This window comes from Ursus maritimus, unplaced genomic scaffold (genome assembly GCF_017311325.1).
Source record: "Ursus maritimus isolate PB19 unplaced genomic scaffold, ASM1731132v1 scaffold_29, whole genome shotgun sequence".
Lineage (NCBI taxonomy): Eukaryota > Metazoa > Chordata > Mammalia > Carnivora > Ursidae > Ursus > Ursus maritimus.
This window is the reverse complement of record NW_024425452.1, coordinates 14016301-14035805: the sequence shown is the minus strand read 5'-3', so window position 1 is coordinate 14035805 and position 19505 is coordinate 14016301. Positions and strand designations below refer to the sequence as shown.

The 19505-nt window shown below is 35.4% G+C and overlaps 1 protein-coding gene across 2 annotated transcripts in view; it reads left to right on the top strand.

The window, feature by feature from the left end:
- COL21A1 (collagen type XXI alpha 1 chain) overlaps positions 1 to 19505 on the top strand; it is a 119686-nt gene that overhangs the window by 95483 nt on the left and 4698 nt on the right. For both annotated transcript variants that reach the window (XM_008691759.2, XM_040643590.1), the window contains 8 exons: positions 2686 to 2730; positions 4628 to 4681; positions 6327 to 6380; positions 9440 to 9493; positions 11111 to 11182; positions 13156 to 13191; positions 16037 to 16081; positions 19001 to 19033. In XM_008691759.2, coding sequence (XP_008689981.1) covers positions 2686 to 2730; positions 4628 to 4681; positions 6327 to 6380; positions 9440 to 9493; positions 11111 to 11182; positions 13156 to 13191; positions 16037 to 16081; positions 19001 to 19033 — 393 coding nt within the window. The remainder of the gene's footprint in view (positions 1 to 2685; positions 2731 to 4627; positions 4682 to 6326; positions 6381 to 9439; positions 9494 to 11110; positions 11183 to 13155; positions 13192 to 16036; positions 16082 to 19000; positions 19034 to 19505) is intronic.

Here is a 19505-nt window from a genome sequence, read left to right as displayed (position 1 = left end):
TTTATTTACACATTCTCACAGTTGCCTGAATCCAAAACCACACATGCCGAAAGTGAAATATAAAATAGTTTGCTTGGAAAACATTTGCTGTATGAAGTAATTGTCACTAAATACTTTGGATCGACAAACTGGTGAATTTCAAATGGTTTTGAATAATACTTCTGCTAGTGTAAAATTGGCAAAGTTTAGTGAATTTCAATAGATGGGAGCCCAGGAAAATAAAATCTAGGAGAATTTTATTAACTAATATAGCTCTGACCGATTTCAGTTCTGGTTAACTTCTCTCTCAACAGTCTTTCATTCCATGCATACCCATGGTATCATATTAGTTTTGCCAAGAATTGCTTTTATAAATCAGTTTTACATCTTCTTTTTTAATATTATGTAGTTTTATATATTTGTGGTTGATACTTATAAAATAAGCAATATTTCTTGGCATAATTAGGCATAGAATATATGACTTCATATCTCTGAAATATGTTTTAATGTTTTACTAACATGTTAAGAAGACAATAGGAAAAGAGATTTTTTTTTTTCAAAATCTGGAATCTCCCCCAAATACTCTCAATATCTGATATGCTGAAATAACATAAGATTTGGGGCTATGTCCTAATATAGACCAAGTTCAGTATTACAATTATTTAGATAATAGGGTGTCAGATCAGATCCAGGGAGTGAACTGTGGGGGCTGAACTGGGAGGTGGAGATCAGGGTGCCTGGGCATAACTCCATTTGCCCCCACAGTGAGGTTGTAGCCTTTATGACCCTGGAATTGGCTTCAGAAGCAGGCATAGAGGCAGGATATCTGTAACTGATTTGTACTAATATCGTAGATTGTGTAGGGGACTAGAGACTTAAATAGTGATGAAGCTCTAAGCAGTAAAGGACAGCATGCAGCAAGAAATTCAGCTTCTCCTGTCTGACAGTATCATGGGCAGTTGTATGACCCCGTTAGAGATTCTTGAGACCAAAGGACACTGTATGGCCACGGCTGCACCAGTTTCAGCATAGAACAATGTATGGCTGTCTAGTATCTGGTAAGATTTTACAGACAGGTTTTATTTCAATTCAGGACTTAATCTAAACCTATAGTGAGTTTTTGTACATGTATATTTGAATGGGAGTTGATTACAGATGGTTTTATGCCAAGTTATGGTCTATTGAAATGGAGGCCTTTATTTGGAACAATATTCATCTTAATTGCATTAATAATATGCATTTTCTGCCTTGGAAGGATACAATTCATATCATTCTTTTTTTTTTTACATAGAACTCAATTATTTTAATTTTCCTTTATGTTTTAGAGAATATTATGCTCTTGTTTTATAATGTTACTTTAAAATTTATATGGTTTTATATTATTTTCTAATTAGTATGTTTATAAAAGCTTGTGTTTTCAACTAGATTAGAAGCCCTTTGTTGATAGTCATTGCTCACATACAACTTTTGTTCTCTGCAAAGGGTGTAGTGCCGTGGCAAAATGAATGGAGCCAAATAAAGTCAACATGAATTCCAATTTATGATTCAAGTTCAGATTTTAAAACCAGAACTGTATGCATGTGTCTTCCATTATAATTGTGGCTAACACATTGACCAGTATTGTGTAATAAAGTCAAGATGTGAAAATCAAAATAGTGGCCTACTCTTCCTGTAAGAGAAGATAACTTGATCTCATTGATAGTGGACTCTCTACCATCTGCCTTGATTTACTGAGGAGTGCTACTATTCTTTGAGAGCCCTGATAATGCAGAGGGCTATCAAGAAATACTGATGGGGCCCAATTTCCTTGTCTCTCAAATTCCTTTTCTGCCATCTATGTTATTTCTGAGGGTTAACTTACTTTAACTGAAGTGTCCTCAAGAAAGGAGCTAAGAAAAATGAATAAAAAATGAAAATTGGGTAGTACCATCACTGTTTGCTTTGGCTGGTAAAAGATTATTTTGGTAAATGCATTGAATGACTGACAGTAGAAATGCTTGCCCGTTAATGAATATGCTAATGTTATTCTCAAATTTATACAATGAACATTAATAGTCTCTGAATCTTGTTGGAGAACTTGTACATCTAGATTGAGCCTTGTGAAAGAGTTCTCTGTATTTCTTTCAGTCCTTATACTGTGACCTGTGTATTCTTCATGGTTTTATCAATAAGGGAATCATTAGGAGAAAGGTTGTTGTAGTTTATACAAGGAATTAAGTTCCTGGGTGTTTCATGGCTCAGTTTGGAGGATACTGGTTAGTCTTACTAGTTTTTAATTATGGTAGTGAGGCAGTGGGGGCCTTTGGAACTGTTGTACTAAATCTGAACTCCTATGACTTGACAGTTTTCCTTGCATTATTCATTTTAAATAGTATAGGAATATGTTCAAATGAAGTATCCTTCTTATTTTTATCACTTTTGTTGGTCTGAAGGAAGAACCAAGGTTAATATTCTCATAAGTATTTCTTTTTGAAAGCCTTTATTTAAAACTATAACTATCAGTAGATGTTCCTATAATATTGAATCTCATAAACTTTCTCTTTTCCAAATTGGATTATTATCAGTAGCAGTATTATACCGTAAGTGGATGATATAAGTTTGAAATTATGCATTATTTATAAGTTAAAAATCCAATTAGGACTTATTCATCTTTAATGATATAGTCTATACTTTTTAAAATTGAAGTTCTACTTTATTACTTTTTAGGGAATCCCAGGATTTCCTGGAAGCCAAGGATTAATGGGACAAAAGGTGAGTGTTAATGAAACTTGAAAGATTTGGGGCTGGATCTGTTTATTAAAAGGGCAAAGTGGTGATGTCTTCACATAGAATACATTCTTACCGCCTTCATGGCAACAGTTAATTGTTCAAATATTGATATAATTTCAGAAGCTATTATTTTGTCCTTATAATTCATTTTTGTTTTGTTGTTTTATACAGATAATATTTATTTGGATTTATACATGTGCTTTCTATTTTACTTGGTTACTTTTCTACCTTGTGCTCTTTGACCATCCTTTTGGGATTTTACTACTTCCTGAACTATATCTTTAGCAGTTCTTTTAGTACAGATATCTTGGTAACAAACTTTCAGTTTTTATCTAATTTTAAATGTCTTTATTTTAGTCTTGGTATTGAGGGATTGTTTTGTAGTGTATACCACTCAAGGTTGATGATTATTTCACTGAAACATGTTGAGGATTTTCTTCTGTTGTCTTCAGGCTTCCATTATGAACTATGAAACGTCTGCTCTCATTCTAATTATTGTTCTTTTGTAAGTGATCTGTCCCTTTCTTTGGGATTCTTTTAAGGTATTTTATTTGTCTTTTATGTTTTAAAAGTCATTACAGTGTATCTAGATATGCATTCTCTTTATTCACCCTGGACAGAATTCAGTTTGCTTCCCGGCTCTGTGGAATTACTTCCATTAACTCTGGAAGACATCACCCATTATTTCCAAATTACATCTCTTCCTATCTTTGTTCCCTCCTTCTGGAATTACACTTAGACAAATTTTATTCCTTCTCATTTTGTCCTCCATGTTTCTGAAGAGCTTCTTATTTTCGTATCCTTGATTCTAACATTCTGGTTAAATTTTTTGGATATATTTCCCACTGTATTTATTCTTCCTTTACTGTGTCTACTCTGCTGTTTAAACCATCAATTTATTTAAAATGAAGCAATCATACTTTTCATTTCTAAAAGTTCAACTTTTTAATAACCTCTTTTTATTCTTGATAGCCTCTTTTTCCATTTACAGTTCTAATCGTCTTTCATGATTCCATTCTTTAATTGGCAAAGATCTCATATATTGTTCTAAATTCTGTTTCTAACAATTCCAATATCTGCAATTTGTTATTTCTGTTAACTCTCAGTCTTGTGGATTTCTGCCTCTTTCTTTTTTGATGAATATGAGCTCGTTGCTTCATGTTAATTGTTGTGAGTTCTGTCAGCCTCATTTGGGCATGGAGAGCTGTATCACGTCAGCCCCCTTTAAGAGTGCTGGGTTGTCATAGGTATTAAAGATTTCCACCCTCTTCCCGTGGCTAGCCCGCCATTCAGTTTCCCACGCATTCCAGACACCTCCAGCCTTCTTGGCTTCTGCATCTCTACCTCTGGCAAGATTTCTGCATAGTTCCAAATCCTCATAATCATTGTGTCAATCCAGAGTATATTTAATTAAAATGAGGGATCTTTGAAGACCTCTCCAACTTCTTAAAAGACCAACACCCTCTCCCAGAGGATGTTCTTTCCAGGTTTTTGTTCTTGTTGTTCAGGATTCGAAGACTCCCTTGGAGTACCTAGTAAGCCAAAATCCAAGAAATTGAAGTATAAATGCTATTATTATCCTGTATTTTCTTAATTTATGTTTGCTATCATGTTTCTTAATGATAAATAAGAAAATTTTTCACATGATTCCCCCACCCCCACCCCGTTGTCTCACCTCACCAACTCTGTGTGAACTTCCAGGTCTTTGTTTGAAACAATGACAGTATTGCTCCTGATTTTCCATCCTTTGTTGCTTCTGTTTTACAGTAGAGAAAGGGGAGGCAGATTGGGGTAATTGGTATTGAATGCTTTGGTAGGAAATTCCTGGAAATGTATTAATAATTCAAAATTTAAAATTTGATTTGTATTTGATTTTTAGGGAGAAATTGGGCCTCCAGGACCACTAGGAAAAAAAGGAGCTCCAGGGATTCCTGTATGTTAATGTCATTATTATCAGGGTGTTTGAAATACAGTTTCTGTTACCACAAGTTCTTATTTTGTAGTTTATAAAACTGGGAGGGGGAATCTAACAGTGAGACTTTGGGAGTCCACAAATCAATTTGTATCAAGATGATTATGTACATTTTTCTAGAGGATTCCAGATTTCTTCCCACCCAAATAAAGATTAAGAACTCTTAATGTAGACAAACCAGAAAACAAATATTCTATCTATTCATTAAAAAACGAATACCACAAAAAAGTCTAAACTTAATAAATGTTCCTTTTTCATTTAAAAAAAAATTACACATTACACTAATGAGGGAGAATATACTCAGAAGAGGTAATATAGGAAGATCCTAAATTAGTGAACAGATAATTTTGGAATTTTTGAGAGTGGAAGGGACATAGGAGTTTGGTATTAGAAATTATGAAAATCCTATTGTGTGTGTGCAAGATTGCATAAAAATTGCTAGAAGTGATGCTGATTTTAACCTATGAATCAAATTGCCTATAGTAGCTTTTTCTTTAAGTAAAAGGGATATCTTTCCTGTTTAACAGTTCATGACTTTATGTAAGTTAAAAACACAGATATTTTTATCCATTACTTGGTGAAAGAGTTGGTGAATTTTGTGCGTAAGAGTAAATAAAAATACTGTGCATTAGATATGAATTCGAGTTTTGGGGAGGTTTAAAAGAAGATTCTTCCCTTTAAAATGGAATATTCTACCTCCACCATCACTACCACGTCCTTTGTTCATTGAAATAATAAACTTGGTTATTTACCAGTATCTGAGTTAGCTTCCAGAAACTGAAGGTATTGGCTAGAGTGTCACTGAACTTTGAGAATATGTATATTTAATATAGCTAATATTTATACACAATGCAATGAGCCAGTATATTTTACATTTTATAATTGCAGTAATATCCTAAATGGATAGCAAATCGTAGTAGTGATGACATGGTATTTTCAATATGATCATATTGATATTCCATTTTCTGATGATATTAATTGCATACTTTTTTGCTCATCACGTTTCCTTGGCTATGTTTAAGAGAAGGCAAATGTTTTTTAATGTGTGTAATGGTATTTAAAGTAGAATCTAAATTAAATTAGTTCCTTGTTGCTATAGTAATTATTTTTGTCATATTTTGAATTATATGGTTAGTTAAAAATATGACCATTTTCTAACTCGAAGAGAGATTGTTATGTTCAGAGAATTTATTCGATTGTAACTCTTTCAAAATATTGTTTAAGAAAATAGAAATTGAATGTAAAGTTGACTGGGATAACATCTATGAAGAAACCTAATTCTTAGCCATCTTGACAAAATGAAGAAAGGAGAATGTAGGAAAAAAAAAAATCCACTTCTGTTTACATTTGTCTTTTACTAGCTTTCCAGGACTTTTTGCTATTTGTAGGTTATTTGAACAACCACATTCGGACGGCTTTGCTGGCCTTCATGCTATCCTGCATAGATTTTTTTATTATCCTTTATTTAGACGTATGTGGGGAACTTTTCCCTATATTATTTTGTAGCAGAGTAATTATGATGAGAATGTGTACCTTGGAAATGGATTTAGCATTTTTTAAATATTGTTTTCTAAGTTACTCTCAAAACTTTCACTTAAAAATGTAGGGTTTGACGGGACGTGATGGCTCTCCCGGTCAGCCTGGAACACCAGGATCTAAGGTAAATAAAACGGAACTAAATAAGGTAGAAAACGTCGGGGCAAATGACCATTTATGTACTCAGTCAAACTTTTAGCTGTACTGATTTTATTTTAAATGTGGTTTTAATTCTATGAGCAGTCATTTGTAAGAATAAAATTTTAGACAAAAACTAATCATATAAAAACAGGCTGATGTAAAGCAGGTCTGGTTTAAGTTGGAAAGTGTCCAGAATCTCTCACTACGTGGCCCTCTCTTCCTCTCTTGTCATCCCAGGGGCACAGAGGACTGTGTAGAGTTGTATGGAGTTTGGTGCCAAACCCCACCAATGAAGAGGGTTAGTAGTTAGGGTTGAGGATAACTTTTTACCAGTTCCTAAGTCGTCGTCTTGAAATTTTTGTTTGGTAGAATGTATATAGATTTTATTGTAAAATGCCTAGTTATGAGTTTTATTAGGCATTCTCTCCTTCAGGACTGTAAGATAGTATGTTATCTTTACTTTCATTTTTAAAAAAATGTCAGGCAGGGGCGCCTGGGTGGCACAGCAGTTGGGCGTCTGCCTTCGGCTCAGGGCGTGATCCTGGCGTTGCGGGATCGAGCCCCACATCAGGCTCTTCCGCTATGAGCCTGCTTCTTCCTCTCCCACTCCCCCTGCTTGTGTTCCCTCTCTCGCTGGCTGTCTCTCCTGTCGAATATATAAATAAAATCTTTAAAAAAAAAAAAAAAAGTCAGGCAAGCCTGACAAATACATTTAGGATGTCAGGTTAGGTTATTCTCAAGATAGAACTGAAACTCTAAATACCATGGTTTGACCATTTTCTAGGTGTATGGAATCCTGTGCTAAGACAACTTTTTTTTTTTCTTGGTTTATTGGAGGCTCAAATAAAGTACATTCTGCCTAGACTCAGACTATTCTCAACTATTTAATGAGTAGAATGTAGGACAGCCTTCCAAAAGGAAATGATGGAGTTGCTCTTTGGAAGAATTAAACCTTTAACTAGATGTTGTCCCATGGGAATAGACCCTGGCATACAAAATGAGTAGATGAGTAGATGACCTAATCTATTCTACTTTTAATTTCAAAACTACTTAGAGAAAGAAATAGGATAAATGGGAGCCCAGCGATCAGAGAAAAGTAGCTGCCTTTTCACCAGTGGTGGACCCTTGTGAATCCTTGGAGTATTGTCTGTCCTAGTAGTAGTAAGTGTGCACAGAATTGGTATAAACCCTTACCAAGTAGAGATTCTGCATAATTTATCAAAGTCGTTTTCTAACTAGATGCAGAGTAGTTATATACTCAAGTAAGTGGGATACAGTGGACTCCCCATGGTGTTCTGGAGGCTCTAATTCTTAAGAATTCAGCCTAAGAGTTCATCAGCTTGCTTTTATCAGCCACTTCACATTATTAGCTCACACTGAGCTGGAGGTCAACTAAATCTGCTGGAATTTACATGAAAGGATTTAGAACAATACTTTCTGGCATCTACCACTTGAGTAGATTCTGCTGATATGGCTGGGATAGCAGGTGGCTGTTTCCAGGATCAGTTTGTTTATTTTTACATGAATTACTGTAAAGTTTGTTTTCTCTCATCTTGTACTTGTGCAATTATATTGTTAAAAATAGATTCAGAGTGTTAAAATTATACCTCTTGAATGTAATCTTTTCAGTGAGACACTTCAGCTCTTTTCATGGAGTTTATTAGCTCAGGTGTTCTGCAGATGGCCACATAGTAAATATTTTAGTCTTTGAGGGCCATATAGCTTCTGTTGCAGCTACTCAGCTCTGTTATTATATTGCAAAAGTGAACAGGGACTAACTATGTGGGATGTGTCTGTGTTCTGGCAAAACTTGATGTACTAAACCATGCATTGGGTTGGATTTAACCCATGGGCCGCAGTTTACTTACCTCTATGTCAGTTGATCTCTGCCTGTTTTGTCAACTAATATGTGAACTATGCCTTCAATATTAATTGATAGGAATTTTAGGGTGGGACAAAAAAGCTGTATTAAACAGGGCAAGGATGAGGCTGCAACTCTGTGGTGGATCTTTAGAAAACTTCTAACTTGGTTTATAGTGCCTTTTTTTAAAAAAGCCATTAAATCATACTAGATTCCAGTTTTAAAAATTATCATCTAAATGACATAAAGATATGTTAACATAATCAAGTCCTATAACTTGCAGCAAGTCTTGCCATCTCTGTGAATTTCTGCTTAATCACTTGTAAAATTAGGAATTTTAAGGAACGCTTGTTCTGTGGCTTAATAATGCTATTATGTGCTGAATGCTCTAAGTCCAAATATCGTGTTCATATGTTTCAGTGAGCAACCTAGAAAACTTTACAAAAGCCGAAAATGAAGTTGGTTGCCTTTACTTATTAGTACACCCATTTTGGCTCTTGCTTTTGCCCGACATTGACTAGATTGGGATTTAAGTATCAAAGTATATTTGAAAACCAACACTATCTTTGACAGTCTCTCCTTATTAGCCAGCAGACGTGTTCTTTCTATATATACCCAACCCCTTTTATACTTTAATATTCTTTGCCCTGTCAAGTTAGTTTTGCCCTCAAAGCTTCTATTAGAAAGGACTGCACTGGAATCCTGAAAAAGAACACAAAGTAAAAGTTTTCTGATTCATCGTATTTCAAAAAAGCCACTGTACATTTGAAGCTAATTTTCTTCCTGTCAATTGCATACTGGAGGTGAGTCATCCTGAGAAAATGGAACAGGGCAAAGATGAAGGTTCTCAGTGTATAGGACGTTGTTAAAATGCATGGGTCTGGCCTGTGGAATATGGAGACCCAACTAATTAGCACTGGTTCCTGAGGTTTCGACTCTCGTCCCTTACTTGTAGCTAGTAGCTTTAAAACGTGCTTTTAGAAAGCTTTATAACTATGGGGACTCGTTCCTTACCTTAAAGAGTTTTTCTTAATAAGTAGGCTTAACATACAGAGTCTATGTTTCAAACAGTTGGAGAGTTGAAAATGTAAAAAGTATTTTAAATGTATTCTCTTAAGTGTCTATATCAGATATATTGTGACTACATATTTTTAAATTCAAATGGTTTGATGCATTGACAGGGAAATAAAGGTGAACCTGGACTTCAAGGGATGCCTGGGGCTTCTGGACTAAAGGTGATTGTCATTTGAGGCATTCAGAAATATATTCAAAGAATTATAAGTTTCATTATTTGATGATATTACTGTTTTGTATCCCTTAAGAAAAGTTACGTGAAATGAAGAATTCTCTATATTACAGAATTAACAAACATGAAAGAAAATGGCCAATGCGAGGTTTCATTTGTTTTTTTGGACTCTTTATCATAGTTTGGGTAACAGACATAAAATACACTTTGGCTTGATTTTTCTAAAAATGATAAAAGCCATATGCTAATATGAGCCTCCTCTTTGGTCCAGAGAATATCATTGTCTTCTATAACTGAAGGAATGTGTGTGGCTCCCACAAGTGGTGTTATTTCTTTGTTTGCTGATTGATGGGACTTTAGCATGGGGTCTCACAGCCCTTTTTTCCAGTTTCCTCCAGACCAAATGGTTTATGTTTACTTCAATAGGATTCAGTTCTCTTCAAGCCTTTAACAATCTGCAGTAATATTCGGCAGCTCAGGAATGGGCATAATTAGTAAAGAGGACAAAACTGTTTCCACAAAAGAGAGTAGTCTTTAGTTAATGTGATAGTTTGGGACTGATGGTAAAACTCAAACCAAAAAACCATAAAGCAAGTTCAGGATTCCATCCCATATCTTACAGATATGACTTAAATGTCATTGACATATCACTGTAACTTTCAGAAAATTTCCTTATGTAAGACTTTTAAGAAATCTTTATTTCATTAAGGAAATAATCCCTATGGGATGATGGAGAGCAGAGGAATTGAGTTTAGTCGTGGAATATTACTTGTACTGGAAAAAGCTCAAGAATTTACTTCTAAGAAAACAGTATTCCATATGTATAAAGAAAAAAAAAAGCCCATAAGTGTGTATACTATTTAGCCACAAAGATGTTCACCCCAATATTGTTGATAAAAATAAAAATTGTGAGAACTAATTTTTAACAATTGGCATTTTATTAAAACAAGTATGGTAAATCAATACAGTTAAGTACTATTCTGTAATTTAAAATTATGTCTTAAAAACAATGGCATATGAAGAACATCACAGTATTAATATATTTTATGGTAAAAGGCATTCTAAAATGATGCATAGTGAGCAAATCTTAGGAACTAAATTGTTTATTGTGGGCTTGTGAGAGGTGGAGAGAAAATCTGTAACAAAGTAAAAACAGTGAGTAATGAGATTTTCAGTAATTATAGTTCTATTTGCTCACCAGTTTTGTAACAAAAAAATAGGTTCTTTAAAGTAGCAATATGAGAATAAGCAATTTCAAGGAGGAAGAGAAAGTTAGTAAAGAAAACAAGATACCTATGTTTATTATCGTCATTACTTTATTATTTACTTTATTGTTAAAGCTATAAAATAAAATAAAATGATGAATATTTATAAAACTTTAAAACATCGGAATAGTTTAACTAGCAAAGACAGGAAAAAGTATAAGAAGTTTTATCAGGACTCCGGTGATCTTTTTATTCTTTACTATGTCTGCAGTAATAACTCTAAATGTCAACTAATTTTGTAACCATGGATTATAAATTGGAGATACACGTAGAGAGAAAAACAGTGGTGTTTTTCCTAAGCAGTAGGTCTGCAATCTTTATGTGATTTCTATGTTACCTAGGGAGAACAAGGAGCAGTAGGTCCCCCAGGAGAACCAGGATACCTGGGTTTACCTGGAATTCAAGGAAAAAAGGTATGCATTATTTAAGAGATATAATTAACTTTTAATCAGCTTTTGGCATGTAAGTCTTCCTTTTGTGAAAGTATCAGTAGGACTGATGATACTTTTAATGATAAGCTAACTTTTCTATGTGGTATATGTATGATATAATCCACCCCATATCCGTAGCTGTGGCGTCCTTCCTGTCCCTATGTGGGTATGATCTCCTAGATAAGGGCCTTGGAGGAGGTATGCAGCTCAGAAAATGTAAACGGATCCTTAAGTAATATCCTATAAATTCAGATTGTTTTGCAGTCTACGTGAGTGAAGAATTTTATAGGAAAAGTATTCCATGTCAGGTACTCTTACCAAACTGTAACTATAACTCTTATCAAAACGGGGACAAAGTCTAAAAAGATAAAAATCACACCCAGAATGTTTGACCATGAAGTTCCTATTTATGAAAGAGTATATTACGTAGAATTTCATTTAAAATGAATTTGAGGAGTTTAAAATACAAATCATGTATGCTAATATAAAATGTTTTGGTGAGGGGCGCCTGGATGGCTCAGTTGGTTAAGCGTCTGCCTTCAGCTTGGGTCATGATCCCAGGGTTCTGGAATCGAGTTCCCCATCAGGCTCCTTGCTCAGCAGGGAGCCTGCTTCTCCCTCTGCCTGCGGCTCCGCCTGCTTGTGTGCTCTGTCTCTCTCTCTCAAATAAATAAATAAAATATATTTTTTAAAAAGTTTTGGTGAGAGAAGAGAGCAACACTTGAGATTCAAGTTCTCTCTCTCTTTCTCCTCAAGTAATGGAAGCCTGAAGCTGTATCTATATCAATATTATTTGTTTGGGGGCTTTCAGACACAACTGACTGCCCATTTGTCAAAGAAGTCAGTGCCACTGCAAGTACATACATTTCAGGCTAAAAGTAAATATACTGGCTTTTATTCTGGAAAGGATACAAACTTACGTCTTTATCTTTATATCCCTTGCTGTTTTTGTTTTTCTACCATTTCATTTTTCTATACTTGGCCCTTGGTTTTAAAATCAGTATGATCCTTGACCTTTTTGTCCCCCTGAGCAGCTTGTAAACACTTGCAGAGACAGAGATGACCCTCACAGGAGCAATGAAGTGTTAGAAACTTAGTACATGTTAAGTAAACCTGTGTATATATATGTTTGGATTTAGAGAAATTTCTTGTGCAAAACTTGCCCTTTAAAAGATCACCTATATTTTGTTTACTGTAAACACAAAGCTCTCTCTCTGTTTAGAGAGCATGGTAAGGTAGAAAAGAAATTTGGAAACAGTGTCCAAGTTCATCGTAGGGCAAGTGCTTATCTTTCTTGTTTTGCGGATTCATTATATTCATTCAGATTCAGATTTATGTCCTTGTAAGAACCAGGACATTGAACTAGTTGGTTTCAAATGTCTCCTCTAGCTGAAAAACCCTAGGAACATTTTTATTCTGGAATATGGATTTTCCCCAAAAATTCATTTTTGAAGCATATGTTTTCTAAAATACCATTTCAACATTATGTTCTACGTCATTGCATTCTATAAATGTGTGGCTGGTACTGGCTCAGTGGAAGATTTTCAGTTTGATTTCGTAAAACAACAGTTGTCAAAATGAGTTTTCTCGTGTTTGTTTGTTAGGTGGTGATCAATATAGAAAAGTTATCTTATTCCCAGTAAAATAGAAATTATAGTCAATTTTCCTTTCAAATTTGGGTTTGACTAACTCTTTTTTGGTCATTTAAGGTTGAGCCGTTTTCCCTGCCCTGTAGGATGCCCCTTCTGAGCACAAGGCAGTGTTCATTTAGAATATCATTTTGGCATAATTTTACTCTCTTTCCAAATACTGTTTTGGAATCAGCTTCTGCTTATAAAGCACTTGTGGAATTTGTATGAGACCAAATGTTTTTTTTTTCCCCTGTGGAAAAATGTTTATTTGATAGGATACAGAAGATCCTGGATTATGATAGATATTAAATTGCCTTTTTGCAGGGGGACAAAGGAAGTCAAGGTGAAAGAGGCATTCAGGTATGTTGCTGGCTTTTTTATTTTTGTTTGGCAATAAAATCAGAGCTTTTTAGTTCTTTTTAGTTCTTACGTGGCTTTTCCAGCTCCTTCCTGTTTTGCCATCAGTATCTAATTGTTAATTCCCAGCTTTCTTCTTGTCTTCTAAACTTTTTAGTCAATATCAAATCTCATTTTAAGATTTTTCACCACTTCAGTGTTGTAGAAAACTTGGGAACCAAGTGGTTCAACAAAACAGATACAGATTTTATTACATACTTCTAATATCTTTATTTATATATTTATGGAAAGTAAGTATGTTTCCAGAAATGATTTGAAATGGCTTATGGCACAAATAAATTTGGTAAGAAACCATTAACACCAAATATGAAACATGTTCAAACTAACAGATGGAAGGAGAATTACACCAAAAAATTAAATCAGGCTGAGGACATGTAATGATTTAGAAAGACGTTTCATTTGGGTGTCTTAGCAACAAATGCAAAGAGCTCTAGAATTTCTGGAGGCATAAAAGGAAATTACAAATGGAAGTAAGAGTAGAGTTAGAATCTACTAAGGTTAGAGTCTCAACAATAGTTTTTCAACTGTTGATTCAGTTTCTTTTACTGAAGGTATTCAAGTATTATGATTTCTTAATCTTGAAATGAGAGGAGGAGAGGTGAATTTTAAGGAAGTGTCTGTGAGCTCTAGACCCACATATTTCAATTTCCTTCTTGATACTGAGTTTGGGTGTCTCATGTGCACATCAACGTGTCCAAAACAGAACTTGTCACCTTTCCCCATAAACCAGCTCCTACTCTGTTCTTTATCATGGTAATAGTAGCAGTATGTAGTGATCTGAGGGGAAAAGTCTTGAAAGTTAACTTAAAACTCAATTCTCTCCTCTCTTCACCTGCAGTTTCATATCTAAGTCTCTCTGGAACTTGGCCCCTTCTTCCTGTCCACACTTTCCTAACATTTCTTGTCGTGGGCCCCAGATTACTGCAGTGTCCTCCTCACTGGTCCCCTTGAGTGCAGTCTCCTCCCTTCCTCCCATGTTCCCACCAGCATACGATTACTAAGCTACACATGTGTTCAGGAATCCTTCCGTGGTGCCCCACACACTTCAAGATAAAGTGCTTCTGGGCTTGACTAACTCTTTTTGGTCATTTAAGGTTGAGTCATTTTCCCTGCCCTGTAGGATGCCTTTTCTGTCAGATAGCCCTTCCTGTTCTAGTAGTATCCATCCCAGATGTTTAAGTATGCATTTTCATCATTCTTCATTTAATGGCTTATCTTTCCCACCACACAGTAAGCAACGTGAAGGTGACAGTATCTTTGTTTCCGTGTCTCTGTGGGCCAGCAGATAGGTGTCATTCAATAAATATTGGGAATTCACTTAAGTAAATAAATGACTAAATCATGATGCAAGAGTGATTTAAAATTTAAGTCAGTAGATCATTCATTGATTATATTATCTAGGTATCTGTTTACCTAGAAATTGCTAATTATCTTGTTCAACATAGGGGTGAAATAGTGCTTCAGGGGCTAGGACCATGCATTATATATAATGGATATCCAAAAGTATTTATTAAATGGAAAAATGTATTTATATCTTTATTATTTTTCCTCCCTTCTTATTTGTCCTGATTTAAAGATCTTCACGCAAAATGTTTTTATGGTACTTTTACTGAATTATAATTGACATATAACAGTATATGGCTGACCCTTGAACAATGTCGGTTTGGACTCCCCAGTTCCACTTATATGCATTTTTTTCAATAGATAAAGTACTGTATCATAAATGTATTTCTCTTCCTTATGATTTTCTTAACATTTACTTTTCTCTAACTTACTTAATTGCAAGAATATAGAATATATTACATATAATATACAAAATATGGATTGATAGTTTATATTATTTTTAAGACTTCTCGTCATCCGTGGTCTATTAGTAGTTAAACTTGGGGGGAATCAAAAGTTATACATAGAATTTTTACTTTGAGGGAGTTTGGTGCCCTCAACCTTCGCATTGTTCAAGGGTCAGCTGCATTGCAGGTACACAACATTAACGATTCAAAATTTGTATACACCGTGAAATGATCACAACAATAAGACTGATTACCATCTATCACCATACATAGTTACAATTTTTTTTTTGATGAGGACTTTTAAGAATCATTCTCCTAGCAACTTTCAAATAGACAATATGGTATTATTAATTGTAGTAGCCATGTTGTACACCCATCCTCAGGACTTCTTTATTTTATAACAGAAAGTTTGTATCTTTTGACCCCTCTATTTCACCCACCCCCTCTTTTCTGGCAACCACTCTTCTGTTCTCTGTATCTATTAGCTTAGGTTTTTTTGGTTTGTTTTGTTTGTTTTACTTTGTTAGACGCCACATGTAAGTGAAATCATAACGATATTTGTCTTTCTCTGACTTACTTCACTTAGCATAATGCCCTCAAGTTCTATTCCTGTTGTCACAAATGGCAAGATTCCATTTTTCAATGTATGAGTAGTAGTCCACTTTGTAGTGTATTTTTAATTTTAAAAAATTCCTTTAAAGATGTCTTGTCTTTGCATGTGTATAGTCAGTACTGAACATAGTTATGTCACTGAAATTAGTAAAATGTCGACAGCCATTGGATTTTTAAATGATTTGCATGGTGTTAATGTTAGGGTTGAGTCTTTTTTTTCTTCCTCTGAGAGACTAACTTCTTCCTTTCTTACATCATTTTATATATTTGCATCACTTCTTTGGTGATATTTCTGCTTGACCACAGGTTAATACACAGTTTGTGTCTTATGTGTGATTGCATTATATGTGTGCAAGCTAATCAGCAATTTTTATTAAATTTTAAAGGGCCAAAAGGGAGAAGATGGAAGACAGGGGATTCCAGGGCAACAGGTACTTTTGTTTTCTCTGATGGACAATGAAATAATCACGTAACTGGATGGTGCTGGGAGAGGATTACCTGCAAATGGAAAAGAGTAGGAAGAAGGGTAGATTGGAATATGCATTCTCAGCACATGAGGAAGAAAATATCTGGTGGTGATGGTGACAATGGTTTGCTTTAATCATTTGCCTTATGTTTTCATTTTTCTGTACTGATTGGTGACCGTGAAACTTGCTTTTCCATGCTTTTTTCATGCTAACAGTAGGCAATTCCACTGATGTCTTGGAATAGTTATTGGCTAAAGGTGGCCATACAGTGTCAGTATCTCCGTATCTACCATTCAGTCTTGATTTTTTTCTTGAAATGTGAGTAGTGGAAGCCTAGTAGAAGTGGAGAAATGTAGTTGTTTCCCTCTTGTGTGTTCAGAAAGAGAATTTACTACACTAGAGATTTATTAAATGCTATCTTGAGGGACTGTGTTATGGAATAAATACATAGTAAAATTGTTTTGCTTCTTCCCTGACTCAACTCTCCTCATTAAGTAGTGTTTCAGTGAGATTGCCATATGGCCTGCGAGTTCAGTCAGAGCTAAGTTGGACCAAAAGAGGCACACACGTGATTTGTAACTAATGTAACTTGTGTGCTGCTGCATGGCCAGTAGTTAAGCTCAGATCCAACTTGGTCCACACTTGGAGGGGCAGGGTGTACATATGAGTCCCCTCATGGGGTAGACCTCTTTCAAATGTGACATTCAGGAGAGAGTCAGTAATTATACTGGTTCTGGAGACAGGGGGATAAAACCGTGAGTGACATCTTTGAGGACAGGGGTCTCTGTGTCCCTCAGCTGGAGGAATCTGAGAGACCATGGGGGCGAGGTCTGAAAGCATATGGTCACAAGGTTGTCTGTAATACAGGATGGAAGGTGAGTGCTGGTACTAAGAAGAGCTGAGAATTTAGAAGCGAACACCAAGAGCAAAAGTAACTAAGAGGAGAAATGGCCGGAGTTCGCCCGCGTACAACTATGTTCATTAAAATATGTCTTAATTTAGTGCTCCTCCTCTTGACTCTGATCTTCTTGATGACACAGCCAGCTCTGTCCCCATTCTCCTCACTGGCAACACAGACTGACCCCTTGATTTCCCTAAGTGAATCACACAATGTGTATAAACAGCTGTTCTCATAGGAGGACCTTCACCTCTTCATCCATTCAACCTCTGCAACCCAGGCCTTTCCCCCCAAATCCTTACAATAACTGTCGGAAAAGAAGGCTATTTCCTGGGGAGTCTGAGCTCACAACTTTGCTAGGTCACTAGCTTCCAGATGACACACTCTCCACAGTTCCCTTCACGTGTTTTTTTCCCTCACTTCTGAAGGAAAATAGCAGTCTGTTTCCCAGGCAGGGTTTGAGTTCCCTAGAAAGCTTCTGCCCTAGATTTGTTGGAGGCTGCATTTCTCACCACCAGGAACTCTGAGCCCTTAGGGAGTACTTGGGGGTCAGAGCAACGATTGCTTTTCAGCAGCTGAATAGTTGTCCCAAGCTCTTTAAAAATGAACAGTACTAGTTACCTGTCATCCTACCAAGTGCTGCAAGTGTGTGATTTCTTGGCCTTCATGTTGTGTTTCGCTCATGAAATCATCCTAGTTGGAGTCTCAGATGACAGCTGTTTTCAGTTTCAGCTCTAATTCAGTTCTAGTCCTGAGAACTTAACTCTTCTTTCTTTCCTCTTATCTGAGCTCCGGTTGTAGGGTTATGTCTGGTAGGGAACACCCCAGCGTTTCTTCAGAAACCTCAGTATTTAAAGAATAATCTTACAGTGTTTCACTTGCTAATATATTTTTATATGAAAACTTACTGTTTTTACGCTCTCATTTTGATTTGAGAATCTTTCTTTTTCTGTGCCATACATGGATTTTACCTTATTTGTCTTCCCTTGTGTCTCACCTGGGTATCCGTGTTCAAGGAACCTAGAGAGGATGCCAAATAAGTAATCAGACTCAAAATTCATACTGTGAAATGTTATACACTAAATTTTTTATTGAATTGCAGAATACCAATTTCTAATTATAAAGCTAATGATGAAATCCTGCCTGTGTACGTGCAGGCTCTACCCTTATTCCTTAGCTGGTACTGGGCGAGTTTAGAACCTGAGTGTACAAGGAATTTCAAAATGGGAAATTGTAATGCCTTTCTTGGAAGTTCTTATCACCTGTAATTTGTCATTGTAATGAATACATGAGAGATGAGTGGGAAATAATTTAATAGAGCCATCCAGATGCATTCAGTGATTGTAATGGTGAGTGAATTTCCTGAATGGGCTCCCCAGTGTGTGTATCACTTGGGAAGAATACCATATTATACCTCACACTGTTTTTCTGATTTCTGAATTGCCAGCAGTGAGTGGTTTAGGCAGAGGACAGATGGGAATTTTCTTCCCTATTAATCAGTTTGAATGGCATCTTTGCTTTAAGTCATCTTTTATAAATATTGCTCAATTGACATTTAATTTTAAGGACATATACTTAGGAAAATAGAATATTTAATCACCAAATCAAAGACTGTATCTTATCTTACCTGATTTGAGTTTAATTTCCATTAAAATAGTAGCATATTTAAAATTCAGAATAGAATTTAAATAGAATTCAGCTAGAATCCCATTCTAACCTACATATTTGACCTGCATATAAAAATACTCATATCTAAGAATGAAACAGTTACATAAATTCACATTTTTCTGTCATCTAGTTAGCATATTTTCTAGTCATTGGTCTTTAAAAAGGCAAAAGAGGTGTAATTCTTCAACTAAATCTATCAGTACTTTTCAAATTGAAAACTAAAGTTTGATTAAATGTGTGGCAAAAAGTATACGCCACATTTTTAGTATGGTACCTTGCACAGTTTTTTAGTTTTTTTTTCCTATTAATTTTCAAAGGGAATTCAAGGTCATCATGGTGCAAAAGGAGAGGTATGTTTCTGCATCTCTTATGCTCTCTTTTCAGTCCTTATTGCATGAATTTTCAATGCTGTATAAATCTAGCTGTTGATATCACAAACAGAAAATGCCTTTCATGTTCTTCAGTTCTTAGTGATTTTCCTAATTTGTGGGTTCATTTAATTAGTTATGAAATGTTACATATTTGTGAATATTAATGGTTCTTCTTCTTGATTAGGAGCTAAGTTTTATTTGCATATATTTCAACAAAGAACGTGGTGTTTCTGTATTTGACTCTCTAGAATTTAAACTCTTTGGGAACAGGACTGTGTCACGTTTGCTGTTTCTCTCGCACCGAACATATTGCCTACACAATACGCTCAGTGTGGAGTTGGGTGGATGGTGGACGGATTGATAAATGATAGTTTAATATGATATGAAGTTTCCCTTCTGATCAATAGCATTTCACAGCTGTTCCCTACATAATGTACATCACATATGCATA